At 31.2% G+C, this 15217-nt stretch overlaps 2 protein-coding genes across 3 annotated transcripts; one reads left to right on the top strand and one right to left on the bottom strand.

Moving 5' to 3' along the window:
• Positions 1–6601: 6601 nt before the first annotated feature.
• Positions 6602–9016, bottom strand: LOC11415270 (cytochrome P450 83B1). Its single transcript, XM_003621346.4, has 2 exons — positions 8056–9016; positions 6602–7434 (listed from the first exon to the last, which is right to left on the bottom strand). The coding sequence occupies exons 1-2, from the start codon at positions 8953–8955 to the stop codon at positions 6829–6831; spliced, it is 1506 nt and encodes a 501-aa protein (XP_003621394.2). The 5' UTR covers positions 8956–9016; the 3' UTR covers positions 6602–6828.
• Positions 9017–12262: 3246 nt separating this feature from the next.
• LOC11425092 (LYR motif-containing protein 4) lies at positions 12263–14728 on the top strand. Of its 2 annotated transcripts, none has more exons than XM_039828116.1 (2): positions 12263–12683; positions 14398–14728. In XM_039828116.1, the coding sequence occupies exon 1, from the start codon at positions 12397–12399 to the stop codon at positions 12676–12678; it is 282 nt and encodes a 93-aa protein (XP_039684050.1). In that variant the 5' UTR covers positions 12263–12396; the 3' UTR covers positions 12679–12683; positions 14398–14728. The 2 variants fall into 2 exon arrangements, with proteins under 2 accessions (XP_039684050.1, XP_039684049.1); XM_039828115.1 differs by having other exon boundaries at positions 12264–12683; positions 14409–14728.
• Positions 14729–15217: the final 489 nt, after the last annotated feature.

Below are 15217 nucleotides of genomic sequence, written 5' to 3' on the forward strand. Positions count from 1 at the left end.
ATAAGGAAAAAAAAAAAACGAAATTATATGGGTTTGGGTTTAAGAGGAAATGACAACATCCATCTGATTTAAGTGGTAGATATGAGACATGTGAAGAAGAGGAAGAAAGTTGTGGTGATTATGGATGTTGTGAAGAAGAAGAAAGTTGTTATTGAATAGGAAATCCAAGAAATTGTGGCTAATAAGGTAAATTTACATGTCAGCAGAAATTAATTATTTGGAATCGATTTTTCTTTGCCGCAGAAGCTCCAATTCCTGGTTTTGAAGTAACTCGCGTTTGGGGCTAAAATCACGTTTTCTAAAATTGATTTTACAAGTTATCCAAACATCTATTTCATAGTTCAAACCGCGTTTGGGACTGCAAAAACACGTTTGGAGCTTGCAAACGTGCAACCAAATATATACTTAGTGATTTACAACTATTCTTAAGAAATATATGTACCAATGAGTAACTTTATTTTAGTTTCGTAATCAATTTAGTCTTTACCCGTTGCATTAAGAGTTGGTTCAAAGAATGTCACAAGAAAATTGATTTTCAAAGTTTGGCTGTGGTGCCCCTAGATAAATATGCGTTATTATTGAGTAGATGAATGGCATCCTTGACTGAATTGGCGGTGACTATTTTATTGAGTAGATGACAATTTGAGTAAAAACAAAAGTACATACAAGTATAGATAAATATGCATTAACTATTATGAGGACAACATTTTATATAATAAATGTTTATACAATTTTTTAGTAAAGTGTAAGTGATAAAATAATAACATCATTATTATTGAAAACGATTTTATTTACAGGTGTTCCTTGGACACCCGTTAAGGAATTTAAAAATAGAAAATAGGGTTAACGAAGTTTTACCTCCTGTAATATAGGTATTTTCGATTTTTTTCCTGTAAAATTTTTGTTTTTATTTATCCTCTGTAAAATATTTTTGTTTTGGAATACCCCTCTAATAGGTCATTCAAAAACGAAAATTTCTACAAAAATAAAAATAAAAAATTGTTTTTGAATGACCTATTAGTGGGGTATTCCAAAACAAAAATATTTTACAGGAGGGTAAATCAAAACAAAAATTTTACAGTGGGAAAATCGGAAATGATCAATATTACAGGGGTAAAACACTATTAACCTTAGAAAATATATTTTGGAAATATAAGCTTTTATTTTTTATCAAATAATTATTACACCACTTTTTAATAAAATCTTACTTCCTTTGAATGCTTAACCAATACCGTTGGAGCACCGTTTAACATTCTCCGTGAAAAAAAACTTAAGATTATAAACACTACACTGTTATATTTAGAAAATGAAAGATTCATTAACTTCTATGAATTGAAATTGTTCTTTGTATCTTTAAATGAAAAAAAAGTATTGTAGAATTTTCTAATTTTCAACACTATAAAAAATTCTCTCTTATATGTAGGTGAAAAAAAGCATTCAAAATTTCATCTGAAATGCATTTGTACATTTGGTTCTGTATAATTCATGAGAGAAACTTTTTTTATGGTATAAGTTTTCAATTTGTGGGGACAATTTATTATTTTAAGAGGGAACAATAATTAAAATACAAATATATCAACACATATAACATAAACATTAGTTAAAGATGGAAATGCGGGTCGTGAATCCGACATACCTACCGTTAGAGATGGCAATGCGGGTTAACCTGCCCTGTTTATGTCTGACCCGCTATTAGCCTGCAAAAAATGGAATGGGGGCGGGCCAACTTGAGGTGGTGGGCTCAAATTTACACCTCGTCCCGCCAATAGGCAAACATGCGGGATGACCCGTCTAACTTTTTTTAACTAAAATTTAAACACGACACCGCTAAAAAGCCTGGATGTTAATATTTGTTTCCTTTCACTTTTTGTAGGTTTTTGACATTATTACAACAAAGCAAAGAAGTTGGACATAAGTACATTCATTGGGCCACCAAAACGAGATGAAGGCGAGAAATCTAAGAGAGTTAAAGGGAGAAAAAGCTATAGCAACTTCGTTGGACAAGAAACACTTCACCAACGAATTAAGTTGATTTAGTGATTGAGTCGAAGACCAGCTGACTGTTCCTTCTGAGTGACAAAATCTCGATTTGCTAAGTAAACAAGATTTCAATCAACGAATTTGCACTTTTGTCGACGTGCAATCAACAAACGATATTTTGATTTAGCAAATGCGAGACATCGATTTATTATTTAAGGGACATGTTTTAAACCATGTATGAACATTAATGCCTAGACTTATGGTTAAGTTTATATTCATACTCTGGTCATATGTAATTAATCGACTATTTCGCTTTGCATCGAATGTCGATTGATACGATAAGGGATAGGTGAATTTTTATTTGAATCATAGAAAATTAACAAATTTTTATTCACAATTTCATTAACAAACAACTTTTAATCTACCCGATTTAGAATTTCTACAAACTGAAGAACAAAGTGAACAAAAACGTAGTCTTTATGGTTCGATACAATTCTTTGATAAACCGGCAGTCCGGCACGATACTTATCATTGTGCAAGTGAATACTAAAATTCATTTTTTATCGGTAACTCTACTCACCATTTGTTGATGGGATGTAGTTGTCACCTTAATTAAAACAAGAAAAAACGGGTCTATGATTAAGGATGTATGAAGTAATTTTTAGTCCAAAATGCTTGTTTCCAAAAAGGAAAATGAAAGAAGTAAAACATGTGACTCCTCCATGATTCATTCTTACTCTCCTCAATGTCACAGACAATAGCATTCATCCTTCAATGACGTGGTGGTACGTATCCCCTCATGGCAGTGGCGTAGCCAGGATCTTGGAGTAGGGGGTTCAGACCTTTCAACTTTACCAGAGCTATGAAAGTTTTGTGCAATTATTTTTTCTTTTACATATCATTTATTTATACTACTAAATTTATAATTTTCGTCATTTTTTTCCAATCAAATATCTATTTTTTTTGCATAAATGTTTAATTATTATTTTTTTATATTTTCCATATTTTGTATAAATTATAAATTTCAAAATCTATCAAATCAAAGTTAGAATTTGTGTAAATTATAAATTTATAATTCTAAAGCATAATAATTTGGTGTATAACATTTTGTGTTGAAATATGTTTCATGGAAAGAAGTAAAAATAATTTACATAAGTTATTGGTTACGGAAAAAATGTGAGGGAGAGTAATTTGGGTACACCTTGCATTTGAGTTCATGAAAATTGAGAATAAGTAAGATTTATTTTATTTTATTTAGAAAAGATGACATTTGAAACCAACTTGATTAAATAGGGTAAACATTTGTCAATTTTATTTATAAATTTGGGACAAAGAAAGTGAACTTTTCCTGTTAAAATTTAGGATGGTTGGAGTATTAAGTTATGAAAGAATATAAAATATTTAGTAATATATATTATATTTGCAAGAATTAAACTCTGCGACATACTTTGTTTAATGGTAAAAGCTTCTTAAGAGACTTTTAGGATTTGTGTTCTATCTTCAAACACTTCATTTTTTCTTTAGAAGGAATTCAATTATTACAATTACAATTATTAATAAGAAAATAAAAGAAAACAAATGTAATAGGAAAAACCAAATAGAGAGTTGGGCTTTTAAAAAATAGAGTTATATCAAAAAGGAAGTCAATTATCTCTAGTTGAGGCAAATACTATTGTGCTAACATAAAAGTGAGACTCGTGTCATTCATAGGGTGAGAGAAACTTGGGTTATTGGTGCAAAATGTTTGGCTCAATTGCAATGTTAAAATATGAGGAGGTTCATCCTTAAAATATCAGGAGGTTCAAGCACTAATAAAACAGTGCAATCATGTGCAAATTTTAAAAGCTCAGGGGATGCAAGTGCATCCCCTCACTTATATGTGGCACCACCACTGCCTCATGGCTCCCTCATTCTTCTGCTTGTCTTCACCTTGGTTGCTCTTATTCTCTTTCTTTTCCTTATTATCATATCTGGAAGCTTGATTTGGCTATTGTTTTACTTCAAAGGTTTGTTTTTTTAGCATATGTCTTTACCCTGTAATTTAGGCGAGTTTCGATTTAACCTCCTATAAAAAAAATGTTTAGATTCCAACCCTGTAATGTAAAGATTCCTTCGAAATAGATCCTGTAATTTGAAGATTCTTTCATTTTAAACCCTGAGGCCATATGACTGTGCAAACATAATGACGTGGCACGTTGACTGTATAATTAACTTTGTTTTTAATTTTTTTATTTTCATTTATAAATAAAAAAACTGAAAATTAATTTTAAAAATAGAAAAAAAATCAGATTTTTTTTAAAATTTAAAAAATTCGAAAAATCAAAAACAAATTCAGATTTATTTTCAAAAAAAAATAATCTGAAATTAAGATTTTGAAAATTAAAATAAAATCGTTTTTTTTTCAGATTATATAATTTTCAAAATTTTAATCTGAATTATAAAAAAAAATATATTCAGAATTTAAAATATAATTCCAGAATTTTTATTTTTGGTAGAAAATTTTTTAAAAAACTTTTTAATTTCGAAATAAATCTGAACTTTTTTTTAATTTTAAAAATTAAATTTCAGAAGTTTTAATATTTTTTTAGAAAATTCGGTTTTCTTCAAAAATATATTGTTTTTTACGATTTTTTTATTTTCGAAAATTAATTTTCATATTTTTTAAATTATTTTTTATTTTTAAATTAATATTTTTTTCAAAATGTCATGTGTGCCCTTTAAAAAAATAAAAGAAAATTAATTATACGGTCAGCGTGCCACATAATTAGATATTCACAGTCAGCAGGCCACGTAAGCATTTTGCCCAGTCAGATGACCTCAAGGTCTAAAACGAAAGAATTTTAAATGAGTAAATAGTCAATTTCCCCCCTGAAATTGTAAGTTTCATCAATTACCCCCCTAAAATTAACAAAACTTCAATTACCCCCCTGAAATTTCACAACGTTAGTCAATTTACCCCCTCCGTCAAATTTTTCTGTTAGTGCACATGACGTTTTGCAAATACCCCCTGAAGTTTTGCACTTATGTGCAAAATGCCCCCCAAACTTAAAAATTTATATTATTTTTTTCTTAAAAACAAACAATTAATAGTTAAATATTAAAACTAACTATTAATTTTGGAATTTGGGAAAACTACATGCATATATACATCAAAATAGGCTCCAAAATGAGGAAAAATATGTATTTTTTAAAGTGACAATAATGAGATGATTTGTGGATTAATATTGTGTAGTTTAAATGGTTTGAGCAAATTGTTGAAGGAGTTGGAGGAGTTAAAAGACTAAGATGGTGAAGGAGAAAATATAAATTTAAATCTGATTATTAATTTGTTTATAAACCTCTAAAAATAATAATTTGTCTATTAGAAATAACCATTATTGTCACTTTAAAAATACACATTTTTCCTATTTTGATGTATATATGTATGTAGTTTTTCCAAACTCCAAAATTAATAGTTAGCTTTAATATTTAACTATTAATTGTTTGTTTTTAAGAAAAAAATAATATAAATTTTTAAGTTTTGGGGGCATTTTGCACATAAGTGCAAAACTTCAGGGGGGGTACTTGCAAAACGTCACGTTCACTAACAGAAAAATTTGACGGAGGGGGTAAATTGACTAACGTTGTGAAATTTCAGGCGGGTAATTGAAGTTTTGTTAATTTCAGGGGGGTAATTGATGAAACTTACAATTTGAGGGGGAAAATTGACTATTTAATCAATTTTAAATTACATGGATGAAATCTAAACTTTTTTTACAGGGGATAAACCGGAACTCGCCTAAATTATAGGATAAAGACATATTAACCCTTTTAGCTTCTTTGATTTACTTTGAGTTGGGGTGTGCTTGTTTTTTTGTGTTCCGTATGATTGTAAGGGTTGGTTTGGACTGATTTTCACTTTTGCAGTCATTTGTGCTTATTCTGATGTTTGATGTTTGTTGGTGATTGATTAGTTTATGAGGATAATAAATGTGTGGTGTGGTGTGATTATTTTTGTTTTTTATATGTTTGTAACTTTGAAGCAAAAGGATGGCTTCCTGGTGGGGATTTTCATTTTGGGTTTGATGTTATGTGCTGAGCTTGGTTTTTAGTCAATTTTGCTAGTTCTAGTGTATCAAAGGCATGTGATGTGTTACGGGGAAGGAAACTCTGGTTATCTGGAGTTTGGTAGGAGGTAAGTATAGTCTGACTATCAAATATTGTTTCACCCAAGAATCGTACTTGGGTTCACTCATGAATCCAATGTTTATGTTTTTTACATTCTTTTCTTTCTTTTGGATTGTGGGGTGTGCCTATTTTTTTTTTGTCTTTTGTATGATTGTGCAATAAAAAAGGAGGATGGAAATTAGACTTAGGGGTTTAGGCGTGTAGATTATGTACTAACAAAAGTAAAATAAATGAAGAGTAGTTAGGTCACTATAGGTAGAAAAACTAAAAATTATTAAGAAATATTTAAAAAATAATTAGTTAGATAGAAATATGGTATATGATAGAGCATTATTGCATCTTTTGATCGATGTAGCCAACCTCAAAGATTTAATTTTTTGCTTCTTTGATTTACTTTGAATGGTATGCTTGTTTTTGTGTTTTTATATTTGCTAATTACATCACAAATCTTTGCTGATCCATGGAACCTTTTCTTTCACAGGCTTTTATTTTTAAAAGACAAAATTACATTAATACTCATAACACAAACTATAAATCATAAGCTATGCAAAAAAACTTGCACCACAAGCAAGCAGACATAGTGAATTTGTGATACATGACATATACCCTTATGCATAAAAAAAACAAGCATTCCTCCACAGTCTAATTACCAGCAAGCATTCTTTCTTTTCCTTGTGACATTTACATGTGATTCTTGGCAACAAGGCAAAGGTGATTCTTCTTGTGTCTAGAAAGTCCTGGCAACCCTTCAGTGTCAATATCTTCCTTTGTCATCCCTTCAGGCGTTTCCCAATCAAATGAATTAAGAAGGTTTGCAATTATCATTTCCACCGTGGCGATTCCCAATGGCATGCCAGGGCAAATTCTACGCCCTGCACCAAATGGTATCAACTCAAAATCCCGTCCTTTAAAATCTATATCATTGTTTAAGAATCTCTCTGGATAAAACTCGTCGGGATCTTTCCATGCCTCGGGGTCCCTATGAATGGCCCAAATATTCACAAACACTGATGTTTTTGGTTCTATTTTATGTCCATTTAGAATGAAACTTTTACTGGTCTCTCTTGGGGCTAGTGGTGCTGGTGCATAGAATCTTAATGTTTCTTTTATCACAGCCTTAAGATATACAAGCTTTTGAATATCATCTTCATCTATGAACTCTTTTTTGCCACATATGTTTCTAATTTCTTCTTGAGCTTTCTTCATTGCTCTTGGATTCTTCATTAATCCAGTCATCGCCCAAACCGATGTGGCTGAAGTTGTGTCGGTAGCTGCGACAAGTAGGTTCTGTGATCATCAAAAACCAAGAAACTACTTAGGGCTTAATATCAATGTAGTAGTCATAATCTAGAAGTTAATTGGATGTTTGTCAAGAAACAATTTATCCTAAGAGCTTGCTTAATAAATATGGTCAGTTGCAATGTATGCTTGTGCTACAATTTCAGCTTAATTTCCTAACATGAATGATTTTTGAAGTGGAAAAATAACAAGCAGCAAAAGATATTCCAAAGAGAGATTATACTTTGTTATTACATTAATCATTCCCACCTCAACTCACTGAGAGGTCTCTTAACTAAGGGTAACACTTTTTGAAACTTACATAAGAGTCTTATGATAAGACCAATATCGATAAAAATGCGAGAAGGTGAACTTGAGGTCAAAACATTGGTGCTAGAAGGATGACTATGTCTTATACAAGGATTAACAAAGCTTTTAATTTCCTAAACTCAATTGGGGGGCTATTGATTGAAACAACAAAAAAGTTCCACATAAATTAGAAATCGAGGTTATGAGTAGTTTATAAATATTCACTCTCCCGCACACCTGAGAGTCTTTACACAAAACATAAGTGGAAATTACATAAGACCAAAAGCGAACAATATAATAAAAATAGTGTTTGGAACATACCATAAGGACGGATTTGATGTGATCATTGGTGAGATCAATTGAGAGACGACCCTGATTCTTTAACTCAAGTAACACGTCAACTATATCCTTCTCTTCTTCATCTTTCTTCCGATTATTAGGATTGAGATGTTCTTGAAGGACTTGTTCAAGAAACTCATCCAAAGCCTTGAAAGTCTTGTCAACACGAGCATTTGCCCCAGTGAGTTTATCAATCCACCCCATAAAAGGAATATGATCTGAAACAAAGAAGGAAAGGAAAATAGCTTCTGTCTCATGAAGTAAATTATGGAACCTGCTTTTCTCACCCCCTTCATGCTCATAACTTTTTCCAAAAGCAATTCTACATACTATAGAGCTTAAGACAGACATTAGGATCTCACTAAGGTTTGAAATTTCAGAGGAATGAACATGGTTAGATATTTTTTCAATCATTTGCTTGACCTCAGATTTTCTCACATGAGAAAAGCTAGAAATTTTTTTGGAGCTAAAGAAATGGACAATACAAATTTTTCTTATCTCTCTCCAATGATCATTGTATGGTGAAAATATCATATCCATGCCATTGTATGACAATATTTGTGTACCATATGATGGAGGTCTACTAGATACATCATGGTCATGATCTTTGAGAATTTCTTGAGCTAGTTTAGGTGAGCAAACAACAATGGCTTTCTTGAAACCAATTTGAAGAGAGAAAAGAGGACCATAGATTTTTGAGAGATTCCAAAATTGTAAATGAAGATTTGAAGTGTCAAGTTGATGGAGATTTCCAATTATAGGAAGGCCTTTTGGACCTTTTGGAAAGGTTGATGATGAGTTCTTGATATTGGTTTTGTATTTCAAGAAAAGGAAAAATACAAATAAAGGTAAGGCTAGAAGTATTTGAAGATATGACACCATTGTTGATTAGAGTTTTGCAAACAAATCTCACTATGAAAAATATCACTAGTGTGCTCTGACATAACAAATTATATGCCTTTTCTATTTATGTTGACTTTGATAAATTAATGTTTTAGTCGTCCAAATATATTATATATGTATCGATTTTCATCTTCTTTCTTCTATTAATCTATAGAGAAATGTTTTTTTTTTAACTAAGCCAAAATGGAATTATATACGAAATAGGGTAGTCCCAAACGTACAAGGTGTGCCTTAGAGACTACCTCAAAAACTAAGAGTTACAACAATTACAAACAAAACACACCAGAAAAATATTAGTCAATACCCAAACAAACAAGAGGGCGTGACCACCACTGCTGAGTCCCAAAAACAAAGATAACTTTTTTAGCTTTCAACTAACCTAAAGACAACAGCTTAATCTTATCTAATAACAAAGAATGGGGTAACAACATGATTAAACATACGGTTATTACGTTCATTCCAAACAACCTGCAGACAACATGTTTTATTTATTCTTTTGAGAAAGGAGAAGTATGTTAATTACAGGCTTTATATGTAGGTCGGTTGTAATAAATATTATACTCCTTCCCACTTGCACAGCTAATAAAATATTGTCATCTACTCAATAAGAATAATAATAAAAAAATGAGTTCTAATTTATTTGGATGAAGTCACAAATTAATGAAATAATTAATTTTTAATAGCAATCTTCATTTTTTTTGTAAAAAAGTTATCGTCGTCAACGATTTAGATTAAAAATTGAATTAAGTTATTTAATAAATTAATTTTGATTGAAGGTTTATTAATTAGGGGCATTTTGGTACTTCTAAAAAGAATCAATACTTTTTTCTTCTTTATTTCTTCTATATCTCTCTTCTACCAAATAATATATCAATCTACTCTATTTCTCATCTTTTTCTCTTTTCTTGTTCTCTGTCTTACCTATTTCTCTCTTCACAACTTCTCTTCTACACCAAACACATCATAAGGGAAGTTACATTTAAAAACCAGGGGTGCAAGTCAACGCAATTTAGAAAGTACCGTAGAGCATTAATATGCATGCTTGACAAAAGTTAGCTAAGGTGAATTGCTCATTGAAACATTGACTAGTTGGAAGGTGTTTTATCCGGTCCTTATTATAAGAAACATTTGACTTTTTAGGTTCATTATTTAAGTGATGTATCTAGTCTACATTTATAACGAGATACATCACTTAAACAATGAACCTAAAAAGTCAAATATTTCTTATAATAAGGACCAGAAGGAGTATATGCAGATGCAGTACCAACATTGCTTTCATGACTTCCTGTACCAGCTAACCTAGCTAGAAGCCTATAAATCATTTTGATTATAAAATTGTTGGGTCAGTTGGTAATGCTTAAAGTAGTATTGGATGTTACAAAATCATTCGGTCAAACACATTTTTTAAAAGTTGCTGGTAATTTTATGGGTTTGTTGAAGGAGTTGAGAATTCATGGATAGTTAATTTACCAAAAAATTAGATCTTTAGTTAAAAACACCACATTATTTAAAAATGTCTAATAAACATATATTTGGCAACTCGACATAACACATAAGTGTTTTTTCAAGATTAAATCTTACAAAAGACCAAAAATGAAAGAATTTGAAATAATACAAGTTAAAGATAAAATGATATGAAAGCGATCAACATGAAAAAAATTAGACTAAATCAAAAAAATGACACATCATTTTATATTTTTTAATAAGCATGAGTATTATCAATTCAGCATAATACATTTACATTTGTCTAAATGAATTTGAAATAATAAAATTTAAATAGAAACTATAGCATGAAAACGAATGACATCCCATAACTAAAATTTAAGATAAAAAAATAAACAAATGACATTCAAAAACTAACAAATCAATTTATTATAATGTTTGGACCACCAGTGGTGCCTACATTAAGTTGGATAATCATGTTAGACCAATATCAACCACACAAGATAGATTGATAATATGTTTTCACACAAAACCTTAAGACACAAGGTATATACGAATCATCCCATTTATATGTTAAAATAATGTGATATAGTCGTAAAATGTAAAATAGTGACACAAGATGTTCAAAAATGTGGGTTGATGGTGATTTCATGAAAAATTGTAAAATCATTAATCTTGGGTGTATTGGATTCGGATTTCTAGGGATTTTAAAAGACTTTTTTATTATAAAAAAGTCTTGTGATATTCAATCAAGACTTTTATAAAATATAAGTAAATTTTATGGTATTCAATCAAAACTTTTTTTACAATGCAACGGAATCCGTTGGTATTCAATTAAGATTTCTCACAACTTATAAAATGTATTTTGGTATTCAAAAATTAATTGATTTTGATGGATTCTTTTATGGAATGGATTTTGAGAGACTTTTTAGTTAAAAATGTGAACACATTCCTCATTCAACAATCTCACTAAAATGTGTAAGACTTTGTGAGACTCTCACAATTTTCTTTCCGGGTTGTCCAAGGAGATTTCAGGTTCAAAGAGGAAGGTCGTTTGTTACCAACGGTGGATTGTGAGACTCCCTTCATCAAAATAATGTTGGTGGATTGTGAGGCTTCCTGTAATTTCATTCTCGACAAATTAAAATCCCTACCAATTCTACTTTTCTTTTTAAGGATTTATTAGTTCTACTTTAAACTAAAATCTATTTGTTCAATTTATCAGTTCTACTTTTCTTGTTAAGGATTTATTAGTTCTACTTCAAACAAAAGTTTATTATACTGAACTTACGAAGGGTTCGAAATAGCTATTGAGATAAAGAATGATTTGACTTAAATTTTGTGATCAGAGGTGTTCTACATATAGAGTCCTCTTAAAAAAAAAAAATTGGCAGTAATTGTTAGTAACATAATAGTGTAGTAAAGTGTTGAAAAGAAAATAATAATAGTGTAGTACAGTGTTGGAAAATATAAAAACATCCATAAATATCTAGGAAAAACACAATTAACTTCTTGATATAATTGATAGTCTTTTAAAATCTTATAAAATCTTAAGATATAAATCCCTTGAAATCCTTGAGAATCTTTTAAAATCCTAAAAGTCATTACAATCTTGCATAATCTTTTTAAATCCACTAGACTTTTTCATATAAAAATTGTCTTTTAAAATCCTAATCCAATACACCCCTAAAAGTAACATTTTCTGTTTCAAAGATAAATTTTTATTTATATATTCCTTAACCAATGTCTCGAGCGCACGTGTTTACAAGATCCTTATGTATGTTATTCAAAAGACCCAGGGAGACAAATGTAATTTCTCCAAATATCTAAAGGTTAAACCCCTAGCCACGGGTACCCCAAACAAAAAACCAAACCCTTAAATCTAAAAAACGCGTCCATCAATCCTTCCTTCCTCACTTTCTCTGCAACCATCATCAGACCTACCGTCACTGTTGGATACTCCTCCCGGCGACAACTATGGCGGCGGCGACACCTTCAAAATCCCAAACCCTAACCCTTCTCCGCTCCTTCATCCGCGTTTCTCGTCAATTCCCAGATTACAACATACGCGAATACACAAAACGACGCGCCATCGATGCGTTTCGGCAAAACGCAGCACTTTCTGAAGCTTCTTCGATTTCCGAAGCTTTCTCGTTTGGAAAATCTCAGCTTGATGTTGCTAAACGACAAGCCGTTGTTTACTCTATTTATGCTCCTTCTCTTCCCAGTGTTATGGATCTTCCTAATAAACCCTTTTAGTGAAGGTTCGATTTTTCTTAACCCCTTTTTCTAAAGATTAAGTTTTTGTTTTGTTTTGTTAATAATAATTGGGAATTTGAGGCTTTGTTTGGATAAACAGCTTAATTTCCAGCTTATAGGATATATGCATTACAAAAGATAAAATAAAGTCAAATTATTTTCTTAAGTTGCTAGGAACAACCTGTTGTATAAAAATCAAGGTAAGAACAATACACCAAATGGTGACTTCATCTATGCATTCTGCTGTTCCTGTATTGTTAGTATGTTGCATCATTGCTTTTCTGAGATATTGTTGCACCAAATGGCTTATAAGGCTTGGACTTGGAGTTCTTCCACTTTAGCCTCAAGAAGCTAGTCACATTTGATCCATTTCCCACTAAATTCGAGGGCAATTTGAGTGAGAATATTGGGTTTGTCGATGACATTCAACCCATTTCCGAATGAAGCTAGATGGAGTGTTGTTAGTTTAATTGAAAACAAACCAAAGAAGCCATGTACTTCTATTCGTACACATGCATGGTGCATACAAGGGTTGTGTCAATGGCAGTAAGCGTAGCCATTGCAAAACAAGCAATGAAGACAATGTTTCACATATCAGATGCAATGAACGCAGAAGGGAAATTCGTATGTGGGGCTTAGTTTCCTTCTTTAGGTAGCGGCTGCCAAATTGAATTAAGCTTAGGGGATGTTTAGAACAAACTAAATAATGGGGGTGTGTCTGACATTACAACAATCTGAAGGGGATGTGTTATTTCGTTGATCCATTTTGTTGTTTATGTATTGGTTGTATGCGTTGCGACCTCAAGTTCGTTGAATTGTATATTCCGTCTGCTTTAGGTCTTTTGTGAGTCATGGTTTTGTCCTTAGTTAAAAGGTTTAGGTTGAGTAGTTTGATGTATATAAACTATGATTAGTCTCGATTTTAAAGAAATTTTTTGGTGTACATTAAGAACAGTATGCTAGGAGGGAAGACAGTGCAAGTGTTTGTGAAAAAAATATTTGGTTTATCTTATGACATAATGCCTGCATAAGTGTTTGAAACAAATTACAAAAATATCTTATGATATACTTATAAGCTGGTAGCTTAGTTTCTTAAGCTTATTTTCTTATATTGTCAGAATAGCTTATACATAGTTCACATAGAGTTTCCCCTTGTTTCATCTTCTTATTTGAAACAATTTGTTCACGAATGCTTTATGATTTAATACTTACTCAGTGAATGTTTAACAGTTGTTTACCCAAATGTACGCTAAATTGAGTATATACATTTTAACTTATGCAGTTTATAGTTAAGTTCACTTTAAAAGAGCCTTGTCCATTTCTGGTGAGTCTGACATAGTTGTTATTTGTGTTTGGAACTGAGTTAATAACCTTATCATGTGTGACAATGCCTTAACTAGTAACAATAGGCTAATTATCATGGTGCACAAGTTTGCAGAGAAGAGATTGAAAACAGATTAAGTAGGCTGTTTTTCTAGTCTGATAAACCTTGGGACCAGCAAGGATACATTTTAAAGCGATTAGAATTTAGAATTAGATCCATTTTTATGGGGCTGAATTCCTTATGAGAAGAAAAGCACTCAAAACTTTATGATGATATGTAAAGTGCTGTTGCTATAGCATGAGTTGTAAGTAAAGGTTATGTTCTTAAATTGCTTCTGCATAATGTCTTCTTTTTTAATTGCTATTATGTGGTTGTATTCACTCCTTCATGATTGGAATTGCTGCAGGTTATGTTCTGTTGAGGATAGGGTAATCAGAAATGTGTGTTTCCTTACTTGGCACTCGTCTATTATGGAACAGGCTGTGAAGTGAAATTCTTGAAGTCGCAACTTTCTCTAGGAAGGCAATAACTGCTCTTTAATAGCCATCACTCGTATTTTTTCATTGGACAAATTTATGTAAGCATATATTAAACATACTTGAGTGGCATTCCCAAATAATAAACTTAAACAATTTTCTGTTAGAATTAGAATAATTTTAGTTGGTCCTGTAAGTTGACTATTTTATTTGAATTTTGATATGGTGATGTTCAACTTTGTCATTATAATTTAGATGCATCATAAATTTGATTTATTTGTGCTTATATTAAGATGGAGTGATCTTGTCTTTAACAAGCAATAAAACTCTTGAAAGATTTTCCACATTCCGTTCAATTTGAATGAACATGTACACATTTGCTTCACCGCCAGATATATATGTTAGCATAACGTATCTTTTGGGTCAGGAAGCTGGTGTGATGATGACATAGCGAACTATTCCATTTTTTGTTTTTCTTAGATATTTGGTATCCGGTACTCTACACTCCAAATAATAAATCAAACATAATTTATTTGTAATATATTATTGTTTTCCCTCTTATTTAAATAGTGACTTTCTGCTCTGAAGAAGCTACCCTCATGAAGCCAAAGTTTTGTTTTGTTGCAATGAACAGTGACGAGAAGAGGTGATACTATATACCTATAACCTATAGCAAGTTCTACTGCACTATTGTAACCTCAAGTGATACCAAAGACGACCCTGTTGTCAATGCAGAGAC

Source organism: Medicago truncatula, chromosome 7 (assembly GCF_003473485.1).
Source record: "Medicago truncatula cultivar Jemalong A17 chromosome 7, MtrunA17r5.0-ANR, whole genome shotgun sequence".
Classification (NCBI taxonomy): Eukaryota; Viridiplantae; Streptophyta; class Magnoliopsida; order Fabales; family Fabaceae; genus Medicago; species Medicago truncatula.